Source organism: Kogia breviceps, chromosome 8 (genome assembly GCF_026419965.1).
Source record: "Kogia breviceps isolate mKogBre1 chromosome 8, mKogBre1 haplotype 1, whole genome shotgun sequence".
Classification (NCBI taxonomy): domain Eukaryota; kingdom Metazoa; phylum Chordata; class Mammalia; order Artiodactyla; family Physeteridae; genus Kogia; species Kogia breviceps.
The window spans coordinates 76,175,524-76,197,379 of NC_081317.1; the positions used below are offsets into that span (position 1 = coordinate 76,175,524).

The 21,856-nt window shown below is 37.1% G+C and overlaps 1 protein-coding gene across 11 annotated transcripts in view; it reads left to right on the forward strand.

Annotated features, from left to right (window-relative positions):
- The window catches only part of TMC1 (transmembrane channel like 1), a 360,191-nt gene extending 338,544 nt beyond the window's left edge, over positions 1 to 21,647 (forward strand). For 9 of the 11 annotated variants that reach the window (XM_067039582.1, XM_067039580.1, XM_067039581.1 and 6 more), the window contains 6 exons: positions 1,466 to 1,533; positions 6,428 to 6,667; positions 11,408 to 11,531; positions 15,778 to 15,856; positions 15,967 to 16,018; positions 19,606 to 19,945. In XM_067039582.1, coding sequence (XP_066895683.1) covers positions 1,466 to 1,533; positions 6,428 to 6,667; positions 11,408 to 11,531; positions 15,778 to 15,856; positions 15,967 to 16,018; positions 19,606 to 19,801 — 759 coding nt within the window. In that variant the 3' untranslated portion in view covers positions 19,802 to 19,945. Of the gene's footprint in view, positions 1 to 1,465; positions 1,534 to 6,427; positions 6,668 to 11,407; positions 11,534 to 15,777; positions 15,857 to 15,966; positions 16,019 to 19,605 lie in introns of all 11 variants that reach the window. The other 2 variants (XM_059072715.2, XM_067039589.1) reach the window with 2 other exon arrangements.
- The last annotated feature ends 209 nt before the right edge of the window (positions 21,648 to 21,856 follow it).

Sequence of the window (21,856 nt, forward strand, 5' to 3'; positions counted from 1 at the left end):
ATGTGTGTGTGTGCGCATGAGCATTGTGCTGTGTGTATATATGTGTGCTAGGAAGGGAGTTATTATGAGGATACATGTGGTCTGAGGCCACACCTGCAGGTGTCAGGATCTGGGACAGTAATCAGGTCCTGCCACTCTATTACTCTCTCTTTGTGGTCCTCTCACTTCATATTTTTTGCTGTTTGCTTTTTCTCTTGTTACCAATTAATCAATTTCCTGATTGATTATTCTCTATCTCAAATTAAATAGGAGCCAGCTTTATTGTCTTTGCTAATTAGCATTACTCCATTGACAGAGCTTTCTTTCTAAGATGCCTAATGTGTCACCAGGAAGCCTTTGTACGGGTCCTCCTAGGACAGATGCCCACCTCAGTTCCGATTGGTGTCCCCTGTGTACAAAGAACAGCCTGGTGCTGCTGCCCTGAGTAGGATGGTATCATGTAGGAGTGAACACTGGACAATGAGTTGAATAACTTCTTAAACCTTCATTGTATTGCTCTCTATATTTTTTATTGTAAAAGAAATTCACATTTTTTTAAAAAAGTATTTTAAATATGCAAAACTTAAAGAAGAAAATAAAGACATAATCTATCACCCACATATAACAACTATTAATTTTACTGATCACTTTTTTTTTTTTTTTTTTTTTTTTTTTTGCGGTATGCGGGCCTCTCACTGTTGTGGCCTCTCCCGTTGCGGAGCACAGGCTCCGGACGCGCAGGCTCAGCGGCCATGGCTCACGGGCCCAGCCGCTCCACGGCATGTGGGATCCTCCCGGACCGGGGCACGAACCCGTGTCTCCTGCATCCGCAGGCGGACTCTCAACCACTGCGCCACCAGGGAAGCCCACTGATCATTTTTAAGTTTTTTCTTTATGCATAGTTTCATATTGAGTAGGAAAATAATGTATAAGTTTACATATTTTTTGTTTAACATCAGAGCATAGTTTTCTCTTGGGTATATAAATATCCTTCCAACAGTGATTGAAATTAGCTGCAATATGTATCATAGAACAGTTAAACTGTATTTACTTAACCAGTGTTGGACATTTAGATGGTTTCATCTCTGCTTCTTAAAATTTGTTAGCATTTAGGATTATTTTGTTAAAACAAATTTCTAGAAGTAAATTTACAGGGTCAAAGTGGATGAAGTTTTTAAAACTTTTCATATGTATTGTCAAACTGTTTTCTAAAAGTTTACTGCAAGCTTTACTTTCACCAGCAGTATATGAGAACGTATGTTTCATCACACTTCCACAGCATCAAATGACAGAATTAAAAAATGTCTTACTGTGTTAAAATGGATGCCTTATTATTTTATCGCTAATTATTTATTGTATTGATTATTCTGCTATTGCTGCTGCAAGAAAGTAGTTACAAGTCTAGCCATACCTATATAGAAATATGAAACACTTGCCTTTCAGTTTTTGCCATTTGAGATGCTAATACAGTGAATGTCTCCTCTAGCCTTCATACACCGAATTTGACATCAGTGGCAATGTCCTCGCTCTGATCTTCAATCAAGGAATGATCTGGTAAGCCAGCTGTGGACAGCTTACCACTTGAAGAAAGCCTCCAAGATCATTTTTGCATGAAGCACTGTAGCCTGGTGTTAGAGAAGTCCACAGTCTGTATCTAACTAAACATTTGTCTTTTTGCAAAGTGAATGGCTATGAAAAGTTTACTTTTTTTCCCCATATTTTAAATCTTAATTCTAAAAGGCATCTGCCTGTTTTGCAGAGCACTCCTTCATCAAATACTGGGAGTCTAGGTTCTGGCTTCTAGATTATTTGAAGGCTTTTTATAGTTTCATATCCTGTGATACTAGGATCTAACAGTGAAACATTAATGATCACATTACCCCATGTTAAGAATGAAAGAAATTAGTGTAAGGTCTTTCCAAGAAACTTATTTTATTTGCAGTCACTATTGAATATGTTTTAAATGGAATTTATAGCTACTTTAAAGAATATTAGCTTACCAAATCCCATAGTTTATAGAGATGAAATACATGTTTTAAGAAGGTTTAGTTAGAAATATGATCTTTTTTTAGTAATTTGTTTCATGGGGTCATTTGCACATCAGAATTATTTCTTTTAATGTACAAAGGATTGTTATATCTTTTATTAAATGAAAGCATTTTCACTGTAAACCTTGACAGGTTAAGATGAGGTGATACGGTAGAAACCATTTTTGACTTTAAAAATTGAATCATAGCAGGAGATTCAACTGTGGACCGTGTGTCTTGAAAATCTGTCACTCTTCACTAAGAACACCCCAACCCACAAGCAGTTGCAACTGAGCTTCTTTATCCACTGACACAGATCTAATATTGTGCCAATCACACCATTGTCCTAGGTACACGTACTAGTTACTGGGGTCAGTTTTTGTGCAAGCTTCATATATTACTCAACTCCTTCAACCATAGCTAGTCTGAATTGTTAAACCTTTGTGAGAGCAAACCTCTCCGCAAAAGTTAAAATGATCTTGCTTCAATAATATAAAGACCACAGTCAAGGGCCTCATCATCCTGCCTTGGGGCCTGTCAGATTCCTGTGCCTCACTAGGTCAATCAATATGAAGAGAAGACTATAAAAAGATCCTCCTCTCCATTGTCAGGTATGTTTAAAAACGTGATTCCTGTTCCCTTGCTTTCTAAATTTTACAGGTTATGGCTTATATGTCCAGAGAGTCATTAAGGAGTGAAATGCATCCTTTCTTCTCCAAGCAGGGAGCAATGTCAAGGTGGCTCAACATGTGACTATCACCAGAGATAGCAAAGGGCTCAGCTTCCAGATCTTTCATTTCCTGTGGGGGAGTCTGCTGTCATGGCAGAAAGTGGCTAACAGTGCTATTGGAGTAATGAGAAACCACTGCCTTATACCAGTTTTAAGACTCCCTGGCTCTTATGCAGAGTGTCATAAATCCCTCAGGCCTGGCGTGGCGCCATTTGTGCAGACATATGCTGCACGTCTATTTCGTGTTCTTTCATAGTGAAGACAACAGATTGGCCTAGAAATTTGTTTTCATTGTCAGCAAAGCTCTTATAATTGTCTCCTGATTTGTTTCACTTGTAATTTTGCACCTATTTAGTCCACTGTTGTTCATATTGAAATTCTTAAATATCTAACCAATCTTCTCCAGTTTTCTCATGGGCAGACCCATCATCAAAATCTTTGCAGTATCATTACACTATCACTTTCTATGTATTCACCCTTCAGATATTGGTCAAATATTGCTTCTGGTTAGTTTGAAGAGGACTTTAGAAAGTGATTGTGTTTTTTGAGTGTACTAAGATATTCACACACTTCCCAGAGTTCTAGAAGCAAAATATTAAATAACTATTATTCCCCTTCAGGTCAACCCTTTGTACAAATGGTCTTTTCCTAACTTCCAGGAAGTTGGTGACAGGGTAGGGATGTGGTGTGGGGAGTGTGTAGTCTAGGTTTAGAAGGCTCCCTTGTACTCACACATGTAATCCACTATTTTATGAGGCATAAGGATCTGATGCCTAAGTATGGCCATTTGCTACAGAAATGATCAAAAGAGGATGGAGATTTTATGTTCAATTTTATTGGTTTGTGACTGGAGACATTCAATAACTGCTTTAGGAGTTTCTGAGTAATGAAGGTTATTTACACCCATGTTATTAAAGTCAAACAATTATACGTAACATACATTTTGTTATGAATTGGCTGATATGATCAGTAAAACTGTATTACACACGTCTTTTTAAAATAGCGTAGGTTTTGTAATCATATTTTTAAATCATGAAAGCATATCATATCTCTACTCTAGCAGAGCAGGATGTAGCTGAGGCAGAGCACACACAGTGAGAAAGAAGATGGGTTTAGACGTTGTTCCAATGCTGTCTCCTGTATCTCCCTGCCAGTCGTGTCACTTTCTGCTACCTCATTTTCTCACTTGATCAAATGTGAATAATTTACCTGACACGTACTGTGTTACTGGAACAATAAGGAGAGCTAAATAAAAGAAGCTTTCATTTGCTTTGATCTTCTTGGAAGAAAAGCATTTTATAAGCCTACGGTATTACAATGATCTTCAACTGACAGATGACGGGGTCAGGTCTGGGTAAGGGACTTAGTGAGCTGAGCTGATTAGTGAGTCACGGGCAAAGACAGAATGAGCTTTAAGATTCAGATATCACTGTGCCGGGATCTCTTTTTCTAGAGTAATGTTCTTGAGTCATTTGTTCAGAATGCCTATGTGATATTTATTTTGAAATTCTGAAATGTATCTATAGATGCACTTGCATATATGAGTGTACATATGTGTGCATACAGATAAACAACGCATGCCTATGTATAGGTACACATACACGTGGCTTTAGGCAAAACTGTATCTTAGGATAGACTAGGTTGTGCAGCAATTAAATACAACCCCCCCAAATCTTAGTGGCTTAGAAAAGGAAACGTTTATTTCTTATTTACTCCATATGTCCAGTGTGAGTTGATAAAGGACTGTGCTCATGTTAGTTACTCTCACTGTGGAGTCATAGACTGTGATAGAACAGGATCCATCTGCAACATCACTGGTCAGAGCAGAGAGGGAAGAGAACAAAAAACCCTACGGCGCTATTAAAGTTTCCATCCCGTAGTAAGACAGTTCATTTTATCTCTATTTGACTGGCCAAAACAAATCACATGGCCAAGCCCGACTTTTAGAAGGGGGCAAGCACAATCATCTGCAAGCATATTACATTACAAACATTGGCATTTGGGAATATAATCTAGTGCTTTGTAATTCTGACCCCTCAGCTGGGACTGTCACTCACTGACTTGGCTCATGTTTCTGGGGTTCCAGATTCTCTCTTGCTATCCTGTAACCAAGATACACAGTATTGTTCCAAAGTTTATCCTCATTAAAAAAAAAAAAGAAAACTAATGAACTTTATATCTTAGAGAAGTTATAGGTTCACAGCAAAATTGAGTGGATAGTACAGAGTTCCCATATACCCCCTGTCCCCACACAGGCACAGCCTTTCCCACTGTTGACATCTTCCACCACGCTGTACATTTGTTGTAATTGATGAACCTACATGGACAAATTATCATCACCCAAAGTACATACAATTTTTTTAATAGTTTAACTTTCTACAAAGTCTATGGTCAATTCAATATGTTAAAATGTTTTTCACATCTGTTGTATGGAAACCTATCAACAACACAACACAAACTGTAGCAGGTTAGCACTTTTCAAGGAAATGGTTTAATGTTGGATTGCACAAGTTCAGTTATAGCCGAAACTAACTTCTTCATCTAACTCAACCCCCCGCCCTCCAGAATATACCAAATTTACATTGGATTGATTTTAAAAATTACTCTACATAACCAGGAAATATAACATGCAAACCCTAACTAGAATTGCTGAAGGTTTTATTATATTTGGGACAGTTTAAAAGATAGGATTCTGCTTATACTTCTGAAATAAGTGTACATGTATCCTCTTTTGAGTTTTGGATTCATAAATTGCCATTATGGTGCTTTATGGTGCTGATGGATTTTCTCATCAAAGAAAATTGAAATTTATTTTTCAAATAACCACTGAAGCCATCAAGTAAGAGTGACCTCACCCAAATGGTTCCTGTTTAAAAGTGGCATTTTAAAGTACTTTAAAAAAATCTCATGTACAGATCAGTGGATTTCCTGGACAAGCTAAAATAAGAAAGTAAACAGATAAACTAAATTAAATGGATGTGTCAAATTTTCATTTCAAAAACACATAAAGCTTGCAATTGAATATCAACAAAACATAGTATCTTATTAGGCACAAATACATAATTCCCATTGGCTCTAAAATACTGTAACAGCCACAAATAGAAAATAACATCAGAAAAACTTACCTTAATATTTTCTCTTTCATTAAGTAAAAATTAATTAGCTATGACAAAATAATTAATGCACATATGCAGTTTATTTGAATATAATGGGTGGTTTTAAGGGTTAATTATTTAAAAAAAGCTAAATTTTTATTTTTTAATTTTTAAAATTTTGTGGGAAGTTTTTTTTTAAAGCTAAATGTTTAGATATATTAATCAATGATATGAATATTAGGGGAAAGTAAATTTTTTTTAGAAGTAGAAGAGAGAAGTAGAGCAAATGTAATATATTGTTTGGTCTGTTGTAGTTTAAATTTACTAATGGTAAGTGGATATGGTTAGCGACCAGCGGAGTTTCTGTGAAAGACTTAAGTACACAATATCTGCAATAATGGGGAAGATGGTAAAATGTGTACAGGAGATGGAAATAGAATTAGTTAAGTTTATTAACATGAAGGGTTTCTGTGATTGAAAAGTGGCAACACATTTTCTGCCTTTGGCAAATAAGCATGATGTGAAATAAATAGGCACTGTGTGACTGTTGTGGAGTGAAGCTCCCTGGTGAGCAGAGCTCTGTTTTTTCTTTCCAGGATGGGCTCCTTCTTCGCTCCCAGCCTCCCAGGCATCAATATCCTTCGGCTCCACACATCCATGTACTTCCAGGGCTGGGCTGTGATGTGTTGCAACGTTCCTGAGGCCAGGGTCTTCAAAGCTTCCAGATCGAATAACTTCTATCTGGGAATGCTCTTACTCATCCTCTTCTTGTCCACCATGCCCGTCCTCTACATGATCGTGTCCCTCCCACCATCTTTTGATTGTGGCCCCTTCAGGTTCTTGCCTTTGCAAATTTCTTTGGGGAAAAGTTTTCTTTCAGGGGTGGAGTTGGGAATGGTTACTCGTTGTATAAGCTATTTTTTTTTCCCCAAACAGTGACATTTTGGTCTGTAGGAATGAGCTCTTTTGGATATTCAGGCTCAGTATGTGACATGGAGATTCTTAAGCAAGATCCATCTTGCTTGATATTTTCTCACTTGGCAATCATAAAAGGGAAAATAACTGCTCCAGGCTCTGTCTGTGTAAAAGATGTACCCTGAATCTGAGCTATTTCTATATAAGGAGATAGCAAAGAACAAGGTTTGATTACACTAGTCTGGATATGAACATTTTCCTGATGCTAGGTCATCTCATTCAGACATTGGAAGCTATTGTTATTTTTCACATGAACCACCTAATTGAAAAAATAAAAGAGGAAGGAAAGGAGGGAGGGAGGAAGGAGAAAAGAAAGATTACTCCACAAGCTACCTAGGCAATGGGATCATTATTAGATAATAATGAATATAAAGAGAGTCACATAATTTATAATCCAAATCTACATGCTAGGAAAAAAATTAAGGATGTTCCTCATGTATATTCTCCTCAAATAACAAGAAAAAAGTCACTCAAGTCAGTAATAAAGAGTCAGGAAGGCTCTTTGATCCAACTTAGAAATATACTTTTCTATAGTTCTCTATGACAGTGTTCCCTGTGACACTTACCAAGAAAGCAAAGTTTCTAGATCTGGAGGATTGAGATTTCATTCTACCACAAGTCCCCCCAAGGATCTCTACATGTTGAGTCACTGATTGGCATGCATTTGAGTTATTTCTACTTTTCAGTGGGAAAATGTGAATACAAAAAGCCATGTGAATGACAAGCATGATGCAATAGTGGACATGTATAATTTCTCCTTCATGCTGTCAGACCCAAGTTATTAAATTAAAGTCAAAATATTCTTTGCCCACAGACTTAAGTATAAAAGAAGGATTTTCATTCTAATAATAGTCTGTTATTACTGCTTTCCTGGACACAAAGAAAGAAAATGTTAAGCCTGCTGACTGAGCAAAAACAGCTGGAGTTCTGTCATACATATTCAGGAAGCTGAAGTTGACACGTCCTGTTCCCCGGCAGCACCCAGGTGGGGGGAAGTAAATAATGCAGACAGTGACATCTGGAGGCTTAATATGAAACTACAGTTTTGAAAGAGCAATTGGTCTTAATAAAGCTCAGGGTACAAAGTTCAAGAGACAAGTCATCTAAAGACTTTAGTTAATTGCAAATTACCCACACAACTAAATACCCAGGATAAGTTTTAGATGTGCTTTTAACTTTTTAATTGGAAGTGGGTCCTTCTCAGAAAAACATATCAAAGGAACTTAGTTGTCTGCCAGGGAAACCCCACAAGGTCAACACAGAGCTGGGTGGTGGTAACAAAGGTCCATTAATATTAAAAATATCATTGAGCTAGTCACGTACAATGACTGCACAATTTTAGCTTTTTGGTTCCTAACTCCTTTTCCTCTCTTTAAATCACACTGAGTTACTATGATTTTAATGAATAAAACTTAGTCTGTATGTAACACATAGTATCTGACTTTGACCAACTGTTTCCTAATTGGCAAACTTTGGCAGATGAGCAGCATGTATATCACTATTTTGAGATCAAGGAAATTTAAATATTTTCAGTAGAGTATTGGGAAAGAGGTATCTCTGTCCTATTTAGATAGTCTGTTGTTCCTGGAGCAAAAGAATGTATACTTGGTTTATTCTTTAGATTTTAAAGTTTAAAGCATTGTTTTGCCATGGTAGTGAGGTGAGAAAGGATATATTAGTAGGAGACTCATGACTTGCCAGCCTTTTGGACCCTGAGTTTGAGGTGGTTTGACCAGCCTGCCTAGTGAAGTGTATCTGACCCTACTTGGCGCCTGGGTGGGCAGCAAATTGGTAAAGATGCGTTTGAGGTAGGTTAATGGGGACAGCACAGTAATGGCCAGGCTCTCCCAGGTGCATGTATGTTTTCAGGTAAGGTGGCCACAATACCTTAGAAGACCCATTCTGCAAAGTAATTTGATGAGATAGTCTAGCTTGTTCTGGTTTCATAGGAACTGGCTAGGGAGGGTGAATTTTCCAGAAAATTATTCCAGTAGGCTATTAAGTGGATTTACCTTAACAGTTTGACAATTAAAAAACTATTTCTTTGGTGTCCAGATGAAGAAAATTCTTCTAATTGCTCTACCACATTTCCTGACACTTGATGTTTCTCCCCCAGCTCCCTCACTAATAATTCCGAACAATTTGTAGTTCTCTAGGTTCTCACACACCTCCCTGCTAACATTACGGTAATTATAACTTCATGTATTTTCATCTAACTGCAAAGGTAATATGAATTTATCCTAGAAAAACCAGAAATTATAGAAATTTTCGCATAAAAATAAACACTAACCAAAGACCTGAAATAACAACTCTCAACATTTTTTTGGCATTTTGTATTCTGGTTTTCTTCTTATGCAGATTTTAAAAATAACTGAGATCATATAATATGTATAGGTTTATATTATATCGTGACAATGCTATTACATTACTCTCTTGATGTGTTGATTTTTCTTAATAGTGTAGCTGACTTCTAGAGGTTGGGGACAGAATATTTTCATCTCTGTGAGTCAAAACACAGTAGAGTGTTGACCAGTAATTTGAGTTAATGAATGAAGAATGACTGTTTGTTGTGCACTAAGCACTAGAGGAGATGTAGGTGTACATTGGGCATTGATTCTGGTCAGGTGGACCTTTCGGTCTGGCTGAAAAGACAGACATAGACTATTCTAATTAGGGTGGATGGAGCTATGCCCAAGAGAGCTATAGATTAAGTTCAGTAGCATTTCACTTGGCTGTATACTCGCAACAGGCTGGAAAGGACTTCTGGGAATATGATGAAGTGGCATACTTTGGTTCAACCGTCAGAAAAAGAGGGTGCCAGGATTTGTAGATGCTTCCATAGTTTGTGTATAATAAAAGATCTGGACTCCTGGTAAGAGACTGGTCCTGGAAAAGTCACCCAAGAATCCTTAGAGATACTAATAACTTCACATTTCTCATACACTGGATGCAAAGACCTTTGTGGGTAGGGATGATTTTGTAAAATTACAGTTCCCTCATTCTGACATTCATCAAACACAGCCCTAGAGGCTGGAGAAGGAGGGGTGGATTGTCTCATTTTTTCTCATCCTCCTTGCCTGTCTCCTTATTCTGGCTGTATTCCATATGTCAAGGTGAAGCATGGTCATCTAGAATGGATGAGAAATGAGAAACCTTAGTGCAATAGGTTGATATAATCTTAAATTGTCAGTAAGCTTCATTCCCCTTTATGTACCATAGGTCTTGCTAATTAGTTTGTAGATCTATAATTTGTGAAGCAAAATTTATACCTCTGTAGTCCAGTGACTCCTGACAAGATACTTGAAGTCACTCTCAGTCTATTAAAAGCTACTGGAGAGAAAAAAATCTGATCTGGAACCTGTGGGTCATGTTCAATTAGTAGTTAAGAATGTATAAAGGTCAAAAAACAAAAGTGAAGCCAAAATATTTTACTCAGTGTTATGCCAACCTTTATTCTCATGATACATACAAATTGCTGATAAATAATGCAATATCTTTTCTGAAAATTACATCATTTCATAGTAGAATCAATATGTATATACAGAAAATAATAATTTGGCATGATGGGTGTTACCTGATAATGCTGAATATTATATACTAAGTTAAGACAGACATCCTGCTCTCATTTCTCTAGTTTATAGGGGCTGAGAACAAACTCACTAAGGACCTTTGCTTTTTAGGCTTGTTTTCTTTCTCTTCCCATTTTCTGTTCTTAGCTGGTACTCATTAGGGCCCGTCCAGAAGAAATACTGAGAGAGAAAGGATTTGGCATTCAGTGCAGTTACCTATTAATAGCTCAGATGAAAGAGGTCTGGTGGAAAATGAGATAGAAGCTATAACATGGAAAGAGATATTAGATTATTTGTGGATTTTATTCCATTAAGCTATTCCTTATGCTCATTTCCAAGGCTAATTAAAAAAATTGAGCACACTATTTGTTCAGCCCAAAGAAAGTATCCTCATATAAGAACAGCTGCTGAGGAGTAGACTTACAAGCTATTTATAAAATATATTTTCATACATATATAAGGTATATTTATATTTTATATAATATATTTGTTCCCAAGTAACCCAAATCTTAGAAATATAGCTTTAAAAAATCTTCTCCTGGAGGGAAGGGATAAATTGGGAGATTGGGATTGACATATACACTGCTATATATAAAATAGATAACTAATAAGGACTTACCATATAGCACAGGGAATTCAACTCAATATTCCATTATGACCTCTATGGGAAAGGAATCTTAAAAAGAGTGGATGTATATATATGTATAACCAATTCACTTTGCAGTACACCTGAAGCTAACACAACACTGTAAATCAACTATACTCCAAAAAAAATTTTTTTTTAAATCTTCTCCTAATGCTGTGGTTAATTTCCTAACTGCTTTGACTATTTGTTTGTGTTGGCATAACATTTCTCATCTTATCCATATGTTGGCAATATGAGGTCGAAGTGTCAGGAGTTGTAGCTAAACATCAGATTTCTAACCTGAAAGAGTACTTAGGCAGTGTTTGAGAAAAATTTCTAGTTTTCTTGCTATAAACATGGTTTTTACATCTGTTTTAAATGAACTTCTCTCCTTTTTTTTTTTTCAGTGGCAAAAATAGGATGTTTGAAGTCATTGGAGAAACACTGGAACATGATTTTCCAAGCTGGATGGCAAAGATCTTGAGACAGCTTACTAATCCTGGATTAGTTATTGCTGTTATTTTGGTTATGGTGTATGTGCTTTCCCTCTTCATAGAAAGAGCCTTTGTAATGTTTTTCCTGCGCCTTTTAAGTTTCAGCGTTTTCAACTCTTTTTCTCCCCAGGGGTTGTGCTGTAACCTAACCAATTCAGCACTGATTATGTGGTGGTGAGAGGCTAAAATTCATGAGCCATATTCTGATCCTGTTGCATGTAATTTACAGCCATCTGCATCTGTCTTTGCCTGCCTAGGATTATAAGATTTGTTCCCAAGTAACCAAAATAATTATCAGTAAACAGCTACAGCAAGGGAAACATAAACACTAAATCTAATCAGCACATCAAGCTTCCTCCCCACCCCCCTGACCTCCACCTTTTTTTCCATAAAGCATATGGCTGTGAATACACAGAAATGATGAGCCTCTAAGTTAATATTCCCCTTGAGGGCTATATTTCAGGGCTAAAGGCTTAAGGGGTCTTAAAAATTACCCTGTCCTTGTTCCTAGAAGGCCGTTAATAACTATGTCTGCCCATGATGATAGAATCAGAGGACCAGAAGGGTCCTAAGGGAAAGGTCACTTAGTCTATCCTTTCAAAGTCAGAGATGATATCCAAAGGGGAACTTGAGAGGGGGCTTTTGTTCCCATATTACTTTCATTGGTTTCTGAGTCTTGGCCACCACAGGTAAACTTACATTCTAAGCAAAAAAAAAAAAAAAAAGCTTCCTATGGAAGAGCTACAAAAAGTGGCCCAGTCCTTCCTTTCAAACCCCAAGGCCCTCCTAAATAAAGTGTAGAACTGCCACTGATCTCAATCAAGGAGGGCAAGTATGAAGTCACCCTCGTGGACACTTTAGTGGAACAAAGCTGACACAAAGGGTTGGATTTGTTTAAATAAAGGTAAAACTAGGAAATCTCAGGGAGAGATTGGGAGAGAAATCCCAGTGGTTTAAGTAAATGAACTGGGTTCTGGGCCAAGTTGTTAGGATCGTCTCTGTGATGGTCGTGGTCACAAGCCATATCAGTGAGGGCAGGTGTCATCTTCAAGTTTATAAATTAAGAAACTGACTTGGAGGAGGGAAGGGGTTTTTCCCTCAGTGAGAATACATCAAAAATGACAATAGGGGCTTCCCTGGTGGCGCAGTGGTTGAGAGTCCGCCTGCTGATGCAGGGCACACGGGTTCGTGCCACGGTCCGGGAAGATCCCACATGCCGCAGAGCGGCTGGGCCCGTGAGCCATGGCCGCTGAGCCTGCGCGTCCGGAGCCTGTGCTCCGCAACGGGAGAGGCCACAACAGTGAGAGGCCCGCGTACCACCAAAAAAGAAAAAAAAATAAAAATAAAAAAGAAAAATTGTAGGGCTTTGACAGTAAATCCAACAACACTCACCCCTTTACACCATGATGCCTTCTTTGAGGAAGAGCTAATAGCCTATAGGGATAATTAAACAGTAAAACAGATTATTTTATGTAGTACAGAACCTTGATCATGGGGTGCCATTAAGAATCTGAGAGTAAATCTCTGGTGCAGATGTGTTAGAAAATGACTTGCTGGATGCAGCATGTTTCACCAGATGGCCCTGGAAGTGATTTTCCTTCTTAGTGTTTTTACAGTATAGTGGCTTTTGAGAGCATGGCTTTTAGGAGTCAAGGCCTTTTCGTGGTAAAAAGGAGGTCTTGTTTTAAAACACACACAAAAAACAATGTCAGATTTTATGACTATATTCTTAACTTATTGAGAGAGATTTATTTTTAAGCAAAGGAGCAACATTGTTCTAATGCCACTAATTAAAGATTTAATAAGCTGCCCCAGGGGTATGGAAGAGGAATGAACACTGCCTTTGTTCCAGGCATGATCCATATATTAACTCATTTAATTTCCACAATAACCTTAAGAAGTTGGCCTCATTAATCATATTATTGAAAGCACATGGAAGATCTGCCCCCTATCAAATGGCTAATAGGTAAATTCAAACCCATGTCTTTTTATTCCCCACCACTTATTTCCCACCTACTCATTTACAGCACCAAACACTGAGTTCAGGCTGAGTGGAAATGCTCAGAAGAATTGGAAGCCACTTGTCAGAGATGGTCTACACCCAGGGTTGGCACACTTTTCCTTAAAGGGCCATATAGTAGTTACTTCAGGCTTTGTGGTCCAAGAGGCAAAATTGAGGATATTATGTAAGTACTTATGTAACTATTTTAAAATGTAAAAATCAATCTTAGTTCATGGGCCATACATAACAGGCTGGGAGTCAGGTTTGCCCCAGAGACCATAGATTGACAACCCTTGATATAGACTGTCTAGAGGGAAGCTGGCATGATATAAGGTCAAATAGATGTCCCACAAGGTTTAGTTTAGACTTTAGTTCTGACGTTCTGATTTAAAACCCGAAATTCAGCTTATTACTGATTTGAGTTTTCAAATACTGAGGTCTCATCTTCAACACTTTATGGTGCCCATACAGTTGGCTTGGCATTTTTTTTTAAATTTATTGCATTTATTTATTTTTGGCTGCATTGTGTCTTTGTTGTGTGGGCTTTCTCTAGTTGCAGCTAGCGGGGGCCACTCCTCTCTGCGGTGTGCTGGCTTCTCATTGCAGTGGCGTCTTCTGTTGCGGAGCACTGGCTCTAGGCATGTGGGCTCCAGTAGTTGTGGCATGCAGTCTCACTAGTTGTGGCTCACTGGCTCCAGAGGACAGGCTCAGCAGTTGTGGCACACAGGCTCAGTCGCTCCATGGCATGTGGGATCTTCCTGGACCAGGGCGCAAACCCATGTCCCCTGCATTGACAGGTGGATTCTTAACTACTGCACTACCAGGAAGTCTTGGCTTGGCTTTTTATTACCTTTAATTAGAGAATCTTTACAAGCATTTTGAATTTCCCGAATGAATCATATTAAATCAGCTTGGTTGGTTTTTGGGTAACTGAGTAGAGTTTGAGCTAGTTCCCTGCAGGTGGTTTCATTCCTTTGGAGACTAAAAACTGATCTATGAAGAATACTCATTGAAGGTGCATCTCAAGGTAGAAAAAAAGTGATGGATAAATAGAGAATTACAGAATTGCAAATGACTTGTGAGGTCTTTGATTTCTTCCTCCAAATCCAGGCACTTTTCTAAGAAAACCCTTACAATACACAGACACACCGTATTTATTGAACACCTAATTCATGCCAGATATTACACCGGATGCTTCCATGTATATAATTGCATTCAAAATCCTATCACTTGTATAAGAAATAAACCCAGTGGAAATGATATCAATAATCTTGTTGCTAGTAGCAGATGGCTCATAAAGGTTATGATCTGGCATGTTGGTGAGTAGGGGAAATGTGTTCAGTAACCAGTTATTTGCAATAAAGGGCAATGCCAGTTACTTTTTTTTTTTTTTTTTTTTGTGGTACGCGGGCCTCTCACCGTTGTGGCCCCTCCCGTTGCGGAGCACAGGCTCCGCACGCACAGGCTCAGCGGCCATGGCTCACGGACCCAGCCGCTCCGCGGCACGTGGGATCCTCCCGGACGGGGCACAAACCCGTGTCCCCTGCATCGGCAGGCGGACTCTCAACCACTGTGCCACCAGGGAAGCCCAGTTACTTTTTTTTTAATGCATTTTTTCTTTGTTTTGCTTTAAGTGAAGATGAACATGTTTATTTTTGCAAAAATGTTTGGCTGGAATTTGCTCTTTTTAGAAATGTAAATGTCACTTAAATGCCAGGACTATTCTTTTATGAAATAGTTTCTTTTGCAGGAGAGAGAAATGCAAACAATACATTCTATGGATGAAAAAAAGCCATGTTAATTAACTATGACTATGAGGATTATAGTCTTAGTTGTAAAAAGCAAAGGAAGGAATTTAAAGTAGAAAGTCAGTCTCCTTTTTATTCTACACATTCCCTAAGCTTCAAGAGATTTTCTGTTCTCTTGGATGCCATTGGTATCTATTTGAAATGGTGTTTTCAATTATAATTTAAAGTGATGTTAATACATTTCCAAGGAGAACCTAAAATTAGGCAGTGAGGAACATCAGACAGAGCCCTGGGCTGTGGAGGAGGAGGCTTGGGGGTCCAACTTCCCAGGTCCACCCCAGTAGCTGTGTAATTCTGAATGTACTTCTTCACCTCTCTGTACTTCAGGCTTTTATCTACAAAAGAGGTTCAGAGTAGAAAATATCTTAAAGTCATTCCAGTGCCAATATTATATGATTTAGTTAAAGTAAATATAAGAAGAATCTTGAGGAACTGAAAAATACCATAAATTTTATTTTATTTTTTTAATTTAGCTTGACTATCTATTATCTCAATTCTACTGCAAAGGGCCAGAAGGCAGCAAATCTGGATCTAAAAAAGAAGATGAAACAGGTAGGATACAATTTATTTCAGAGAAATATTTGTCTTTATTAATGTCAAGTAGTAGAAAACACCAGGAAATCTCATGTTCTTCTTCTCTACTATTTTTTTTTATTATGTAGCAAGCTTTGGAGAACAAACTGCGAAACAAGAAAATGGCAGCTGCACGAGCAGGTTTGAGCTATGTTATGTTTGCATTCTTTCTCCCCTACAAACAGTATGCTCTTCCTTTTTTTCCTCTCAGAATGGGGCATTTGATGCAGAGGAGCATTACTGCCCCAGCAAGTCACCCCATACTCTTTACTGTCCACCTTTTTAAGCCCTTTTCAGGCATCATATCCAGGGGGGGTTGTTGTTTTCCAGTGGGAGAAAGAAAACTTCAGGAACATAAAAGTAGCAGTAGTGATATAAAAGGGATCTTGCAAATTGACGGAAGATGAAGAAAACATCCATATACATAGTCATACAAATAGCAGATACAGATGCATAATCTCTCCTGCCCATTTTGACCATTTTTACACATAGAGGGATACACTGGGAAGATGCTAATTGTATCTTCTAGGCTCATCACTGTTGCTTTCCCAGAGCCTTCTCTAATTCGTTAACCTCTCTTACGTTTTAACCTCTTTAATTTTTAAACTATTAGAATAAAGCATACTCTTTTTTGCCAAAATTACTGATATGTTTTGCCTTCTACATGGAAAAGTGATGCCTAAGAAGTTCAATAAAAATCTTTTCCAACTCTTCCCTCATTCCCAACTCTACAACTCTTTATATTAGCACGGACTTTTTCCCCCCTGTAAGTAATAATAATAATAATATTAAAAACACATCCCAAATTAGTTTAAGTAGAAAAATTTATTGGTTCACACAAATGAACAGAAGAGTGGTATGTAAATCTTCTGGTCACATTTTACCCCAAGTTTAGAAGCAATCAGGATTGAACCCCATTTCTCTGTGGTTCTTTCACTCCTTTTATGTTTGCCAACTTTTACGGCAGCAAAAGTGGATGCAGCAACTTCTAATGTCGTGTCCTTGGATTATATTTGTCTTAGATTTTTTTTTTTTTTTGGTCATTAAGCTACTTGTTTCTTAACTGCATTAATTTTTTTTCGGCTCTATTGAGGTATAATTGACTGATAAAATTGTAACACATTTGAAGTGTACAATGTGATAATTTGATATACACATGCATTATGAAAGGATTCCCACCTCCAGTTAATTAACACATCCATCACCTCACATATTTACCTTTCTTTTTTTTTTTGGTGAGAACGCATAAGTTCTACTCTTTTAGCACATTTCAGTTATACAATACACTGTTACCAACTATAGTCACTATGTTGTACATTAGATCTTCAGATGATATTCATCTTATACCTGAAAGTTTTGTACCCTTTTACTAACCTCTTCCAATTTCCCCAACCTCGTACCTCTGACAAACATCGTTTCACTCTATATCTACGAGTTCCACTCTTTTGTTAAAGCTTCCACATATAAGTGATACCATGACATGTTTGTCTTTCTCTGTCTGGCTTACTTCACTTAACATAATGCCCTCCAGGTTCATCCATATTGTCACAAATGGTAGTACTTCTTTCTTTTATAAGGCTGAATAATATTCTATAGTGTGTGTGTGTGTATACACACGCACCACATCTTCTTCATCCATTTGTCCATAGATGGACACTTAGGTTGTTTTCATACCTTGGCTGTTGTGAGTAATGCTGCAATGAACATAGGAATACAAATGAATGATTTCATTTCCTTTGCATATCAATCCAGAAGTGGGATTGCTGGATCACATGGTAGTTCTGTTTTCAGTTTCTTGCAGAACCTCCATACTGTTTTCCATTGTGACTGCACCAATTTACATTCCCACCAACAGTGCACAGCGTCCCCTTTCTTCCCATCCTCATCAGCATTTGCCATCTCTTGCCTTTTTGATAATAGACATTTTAACGTGTAAGGTGATACCTCATTGTGGTTTTGATTTGTGTTTTCTTGATGACTAGTGATGTTAAGCACCTTTTCATGTACCTATTGGCCATCTGCATGTCTTCTTTGGAAAAATGTCTATTCAGATCCTTTGCCCATTTTTAAATTAGGTTATTATTATTATTATTTTGCTATTGAGTTATGTAAGTTCCTAATATATTTTGGATATTAACCCCTTATCAGATATGTGGTTTACAAATATTTTCTTCCATTCTCTAGGTTGCCTGTTCATTTTATTTATGGTTTCCTTTGCTGTACATAAGTTTTTTGGTTTAATGTAGTCCCATTTGTTTCTTTTTACTTTTGCTGCCTTTGCTATGGGTGTCAAATCCAGAAAATCATTGCCAGGAAAAATTGCAAGAGCTTTTGCTCTAAGTTTTCTTCTAGGAGTTTTATGCTTTAAGGTCTTATATTCAAGTCTTGAATCATTTTGACTTGATTTTTGTGTATGATATGAGTTTAATTCTTTTCCATGTAGCTGTCTAGTTTTTCCACCATCATTCATTGAGGAGATTATCCATTTTCCATTGAATATTCTTGGTGTTTTGTCAAAAATTAATTGACCATATATGCATGTGTTTATTTTGGGCTCTCTATTCTGTTCCATTGATCTTTGTGTCTGTTTTTATGCAAATACCATATAGTTTGGATTACTATAGCTTTGTAATATAATTTGAAATGAAGAAGTGTGATGCCTCTAGCTTTGTTCTTTCTCAAAATTGCTTTGGTCATTTGGGGACTTTTGTGGTTCTGTATGAATTTTAGGATTTTTTTCCTATTACTGAGAAAAAATGCCATTGGAATTTTGATAGGGATTGCATTGAGTTTGTAGATTGCTTTGGGCAGTATGGGCATTTTCACAATATTAATTCTTCCAATCATTAACACAGAGTATCTTTCTATTCATTTGTGTCTTCTTCAATCATTATATAATGACCTTCTTTGTCTCTTGTTACAGTTTTTGGTTTAAAAACTGTTTTGTGTGATATAAGTAGAGCTCTCCATGCTTTTGGTTTCCATCTGTATAAAATATCTTTTTCCATCCCTTCACTTTCAGTCCATGTATGTCCTTAAAGCTGAAGTGAGTCTCTTGTGGACATCACATAGTTGGAAGCATGTGTGTCGCACATATCTGCAGTGCTTTTGTATTTGCTCTAGATTGGGACTATAACTTAATATTATCAAATTAGTATTTAGAATAGTGAGTGAAATGTTCTGACTTCTAAGATCTGAATTCTAGTTAAGGCATATTATTACTTTTGTTTTAAATAATATAATGTTATTGCATGCTAATTTACCTGATATTTTCCCATAATTTGTTAAAAATATGTATAACGTTGTGAAGGCAAAAACTATATCTTATTTATTGTTGTTTCCTCAGGACTTAATATAGGACTTTATATATCAGTCACTCAATAAATACTTACTAATTATCTACTGGACAATGAGGAATTCTTTTACTGGAAAAATTTGAAATGAACAGATTTCTATACTAATTACATAAGCAGTAATGAATGAATAAACATTTCAAAAAGAGCAGAACTTTTATTCTCCTGTCTTTAGAATTTGTGAGGATTTTGTAAAATATAGAAATATTTGGCAACCATTATTATAGCAACATGGAACACATTTGAAGGTATAGATTTCAGGCCACATCATTCAGAACCATTAAGCACACTGAAATTTTTATTTACCTCTTCTTTATCTTCTTTTTCTGTCTATTTATTTATTTATTTATTTATTTATTTATTTATTTTGAACAGCTGCAGCTGCTGGAGGCCAGTAATTTTCATGGATGTTCTGGAGGCCGAGAAGTATTCCTCACCACACTGTTCAAAAGCAGTGACTTATGTGAAGTCCCAAGTAAAAAAAGAAGGATCTCTACCTTATTCCAAATTAGGGATTTGTTCCTGCACCACTACTTTCTCCCCTGAGCCAGTCCCCTCACATTTTCTTTAACAAATTGAGTTTAAAATTGTGTGTATGGAGAAGTACGGATTACTGGCTTACTTGTTGGGTTAATTTAAAAACCTTTTACTCATATGGACTTTCATTTTATACATATCTTCTGCCTTAGTTTTCTTAGCCTGGAAACAGGAATATTTCACCCTCTTTTTTCTTCTAAGTTCAGAAATATCTTTATAAAGTATTCATTGTAATCATTCGTTAACTCACTTTTTTAAAAAAAATTAACATCTTGTTTTCCCTTTTCATTCTGTCTCCCCATCCATGGTCCCTACAAATATATACCCAAAACCTTTTTATTTGCTGCTGGATTCAGTATGAAAAGGAATGGGCTTTTTAGAAGAAAAATCTCATGGGTTATCTCTTCGGGCTTCTGAGAGGTACACATAGTTTAAACCATATCAAGGGGTTTATATTGGCAAACTTTGACCTGAACTGTGTTTTCTCATCCTGATGGGTCCCTACAAGTACCAGAGCCGGAGTCCATCGGATCTGGGAATATACTGGTGACCCACGTCGTACTATATATTGTGAGGTATGGTTCCCTAGTTGACTTTGGGGTTTAGCCTTTGCTATCTTCATTCCTCAGTGGATGGGTCAGTAGGAAGAGGTTTTGTGTCCGCAGCGTCTTCTCTGGACTGGACTTTAATTCAGTCAACTTGATTGGAACTTGGACTATTTCAGTGCTTTACTAGACCCTTCCCAGAAGCATATGTGCAAATTGCGGGGGAGTGAGTTTGTAATAAACACTGGGACCACACTGAGTGCATGACCACCAGGAACTACAATGAGGCCAGTACCTCTTAATCTGTTTACTAAATATTTATCAAACATTATGTGTCAAACATTTATCAAACATTATATATCTTAAGTATCACCTGCTCTCTAGATTTTCTCTACCATTTTTTGCCCTCCCTGCTATATCCTTCGTTTCTAGCATCTTCCAGAATACTAGATACTAGAACTTGCAAAGCTGTTTTAGGATTGAACAAAATTAATGATACCTTCCCACTCAGGGCAAGACTGTCCCTTTCTTCACAATGACACATATTATAGTATACTATCAGTATTCAGAAAAAAGATTTGCTTTCTCTTATTCTCTATTAAGTGCAATGTCTAACAAAATCCAGTTATTATTCTACCTTTTTCAGCTCTCTTCCAAAGTTAGGACATCTTGATGGACAAATAACCCTAGACCTCAGAGTTGGCATCACATGCTTAGTAGATGGGATGCAAACAAAGGAGTTTAGCCCACCATGGAAAACCAAGTTCCTGTGGAAAAAAACAAGGGAGTGCTTTAGCAGAGGGACCCCAATGCAATGTGGGTAAGATGGGAGTCTGATGACTTTACTGCCTCCCTTGAGTCAAAAATATGGACCTGGATAATATCCAGTTACAACTTTCTTTTGCCTTGTTTGGTTCACAAAAGTAAAAAAAGTGTTTCCACAATTCACTTGTAAAGAAATATATATTAAAAGAGTAAGTAAGCAGGCTTCAAAAACAAGAGACTTAAGAATGGGATGGGCAGATGTTCTCAGCTCTCAACTCAGATATGCACTTGATTTTTCAGAAGACACATTGAGACCTAAAAATATTTAAAAAAATAAACTGTAGTCATAGCCTTTATTTACATCTACTTCCTGCAAGAAGGAAACAGCATTATATGATGGTGACAAGATTTCTCAAGGCCCTATATGAGGTTTCTTTTTCTCAAAGTTCTCTTGTAATGGATTGCCTTGGATGGTCCAGCTGCCTTTACCAGGATGGGTCTTGGTGACTTAGTAATTATGAATAATGGAACAATGTATACATGAAATACTTGACCTCTCCTGGGAACTTAGGTATTGTATAACACACATCTTTTTCATACACACCAAGAAGTTTTCATACAAATCCTTGGTCATTTAAAAATTTATAATAGTGGTACATGTTTATTACAGCAAATTTAGAAATTTTTAATAGAATTTAAAAAGCAAAAGAACCTATAATTCCACCACCCAGAATAACTTCTGTTAACATTTTGGTGTATTTTTTTCTCAGATTCACATA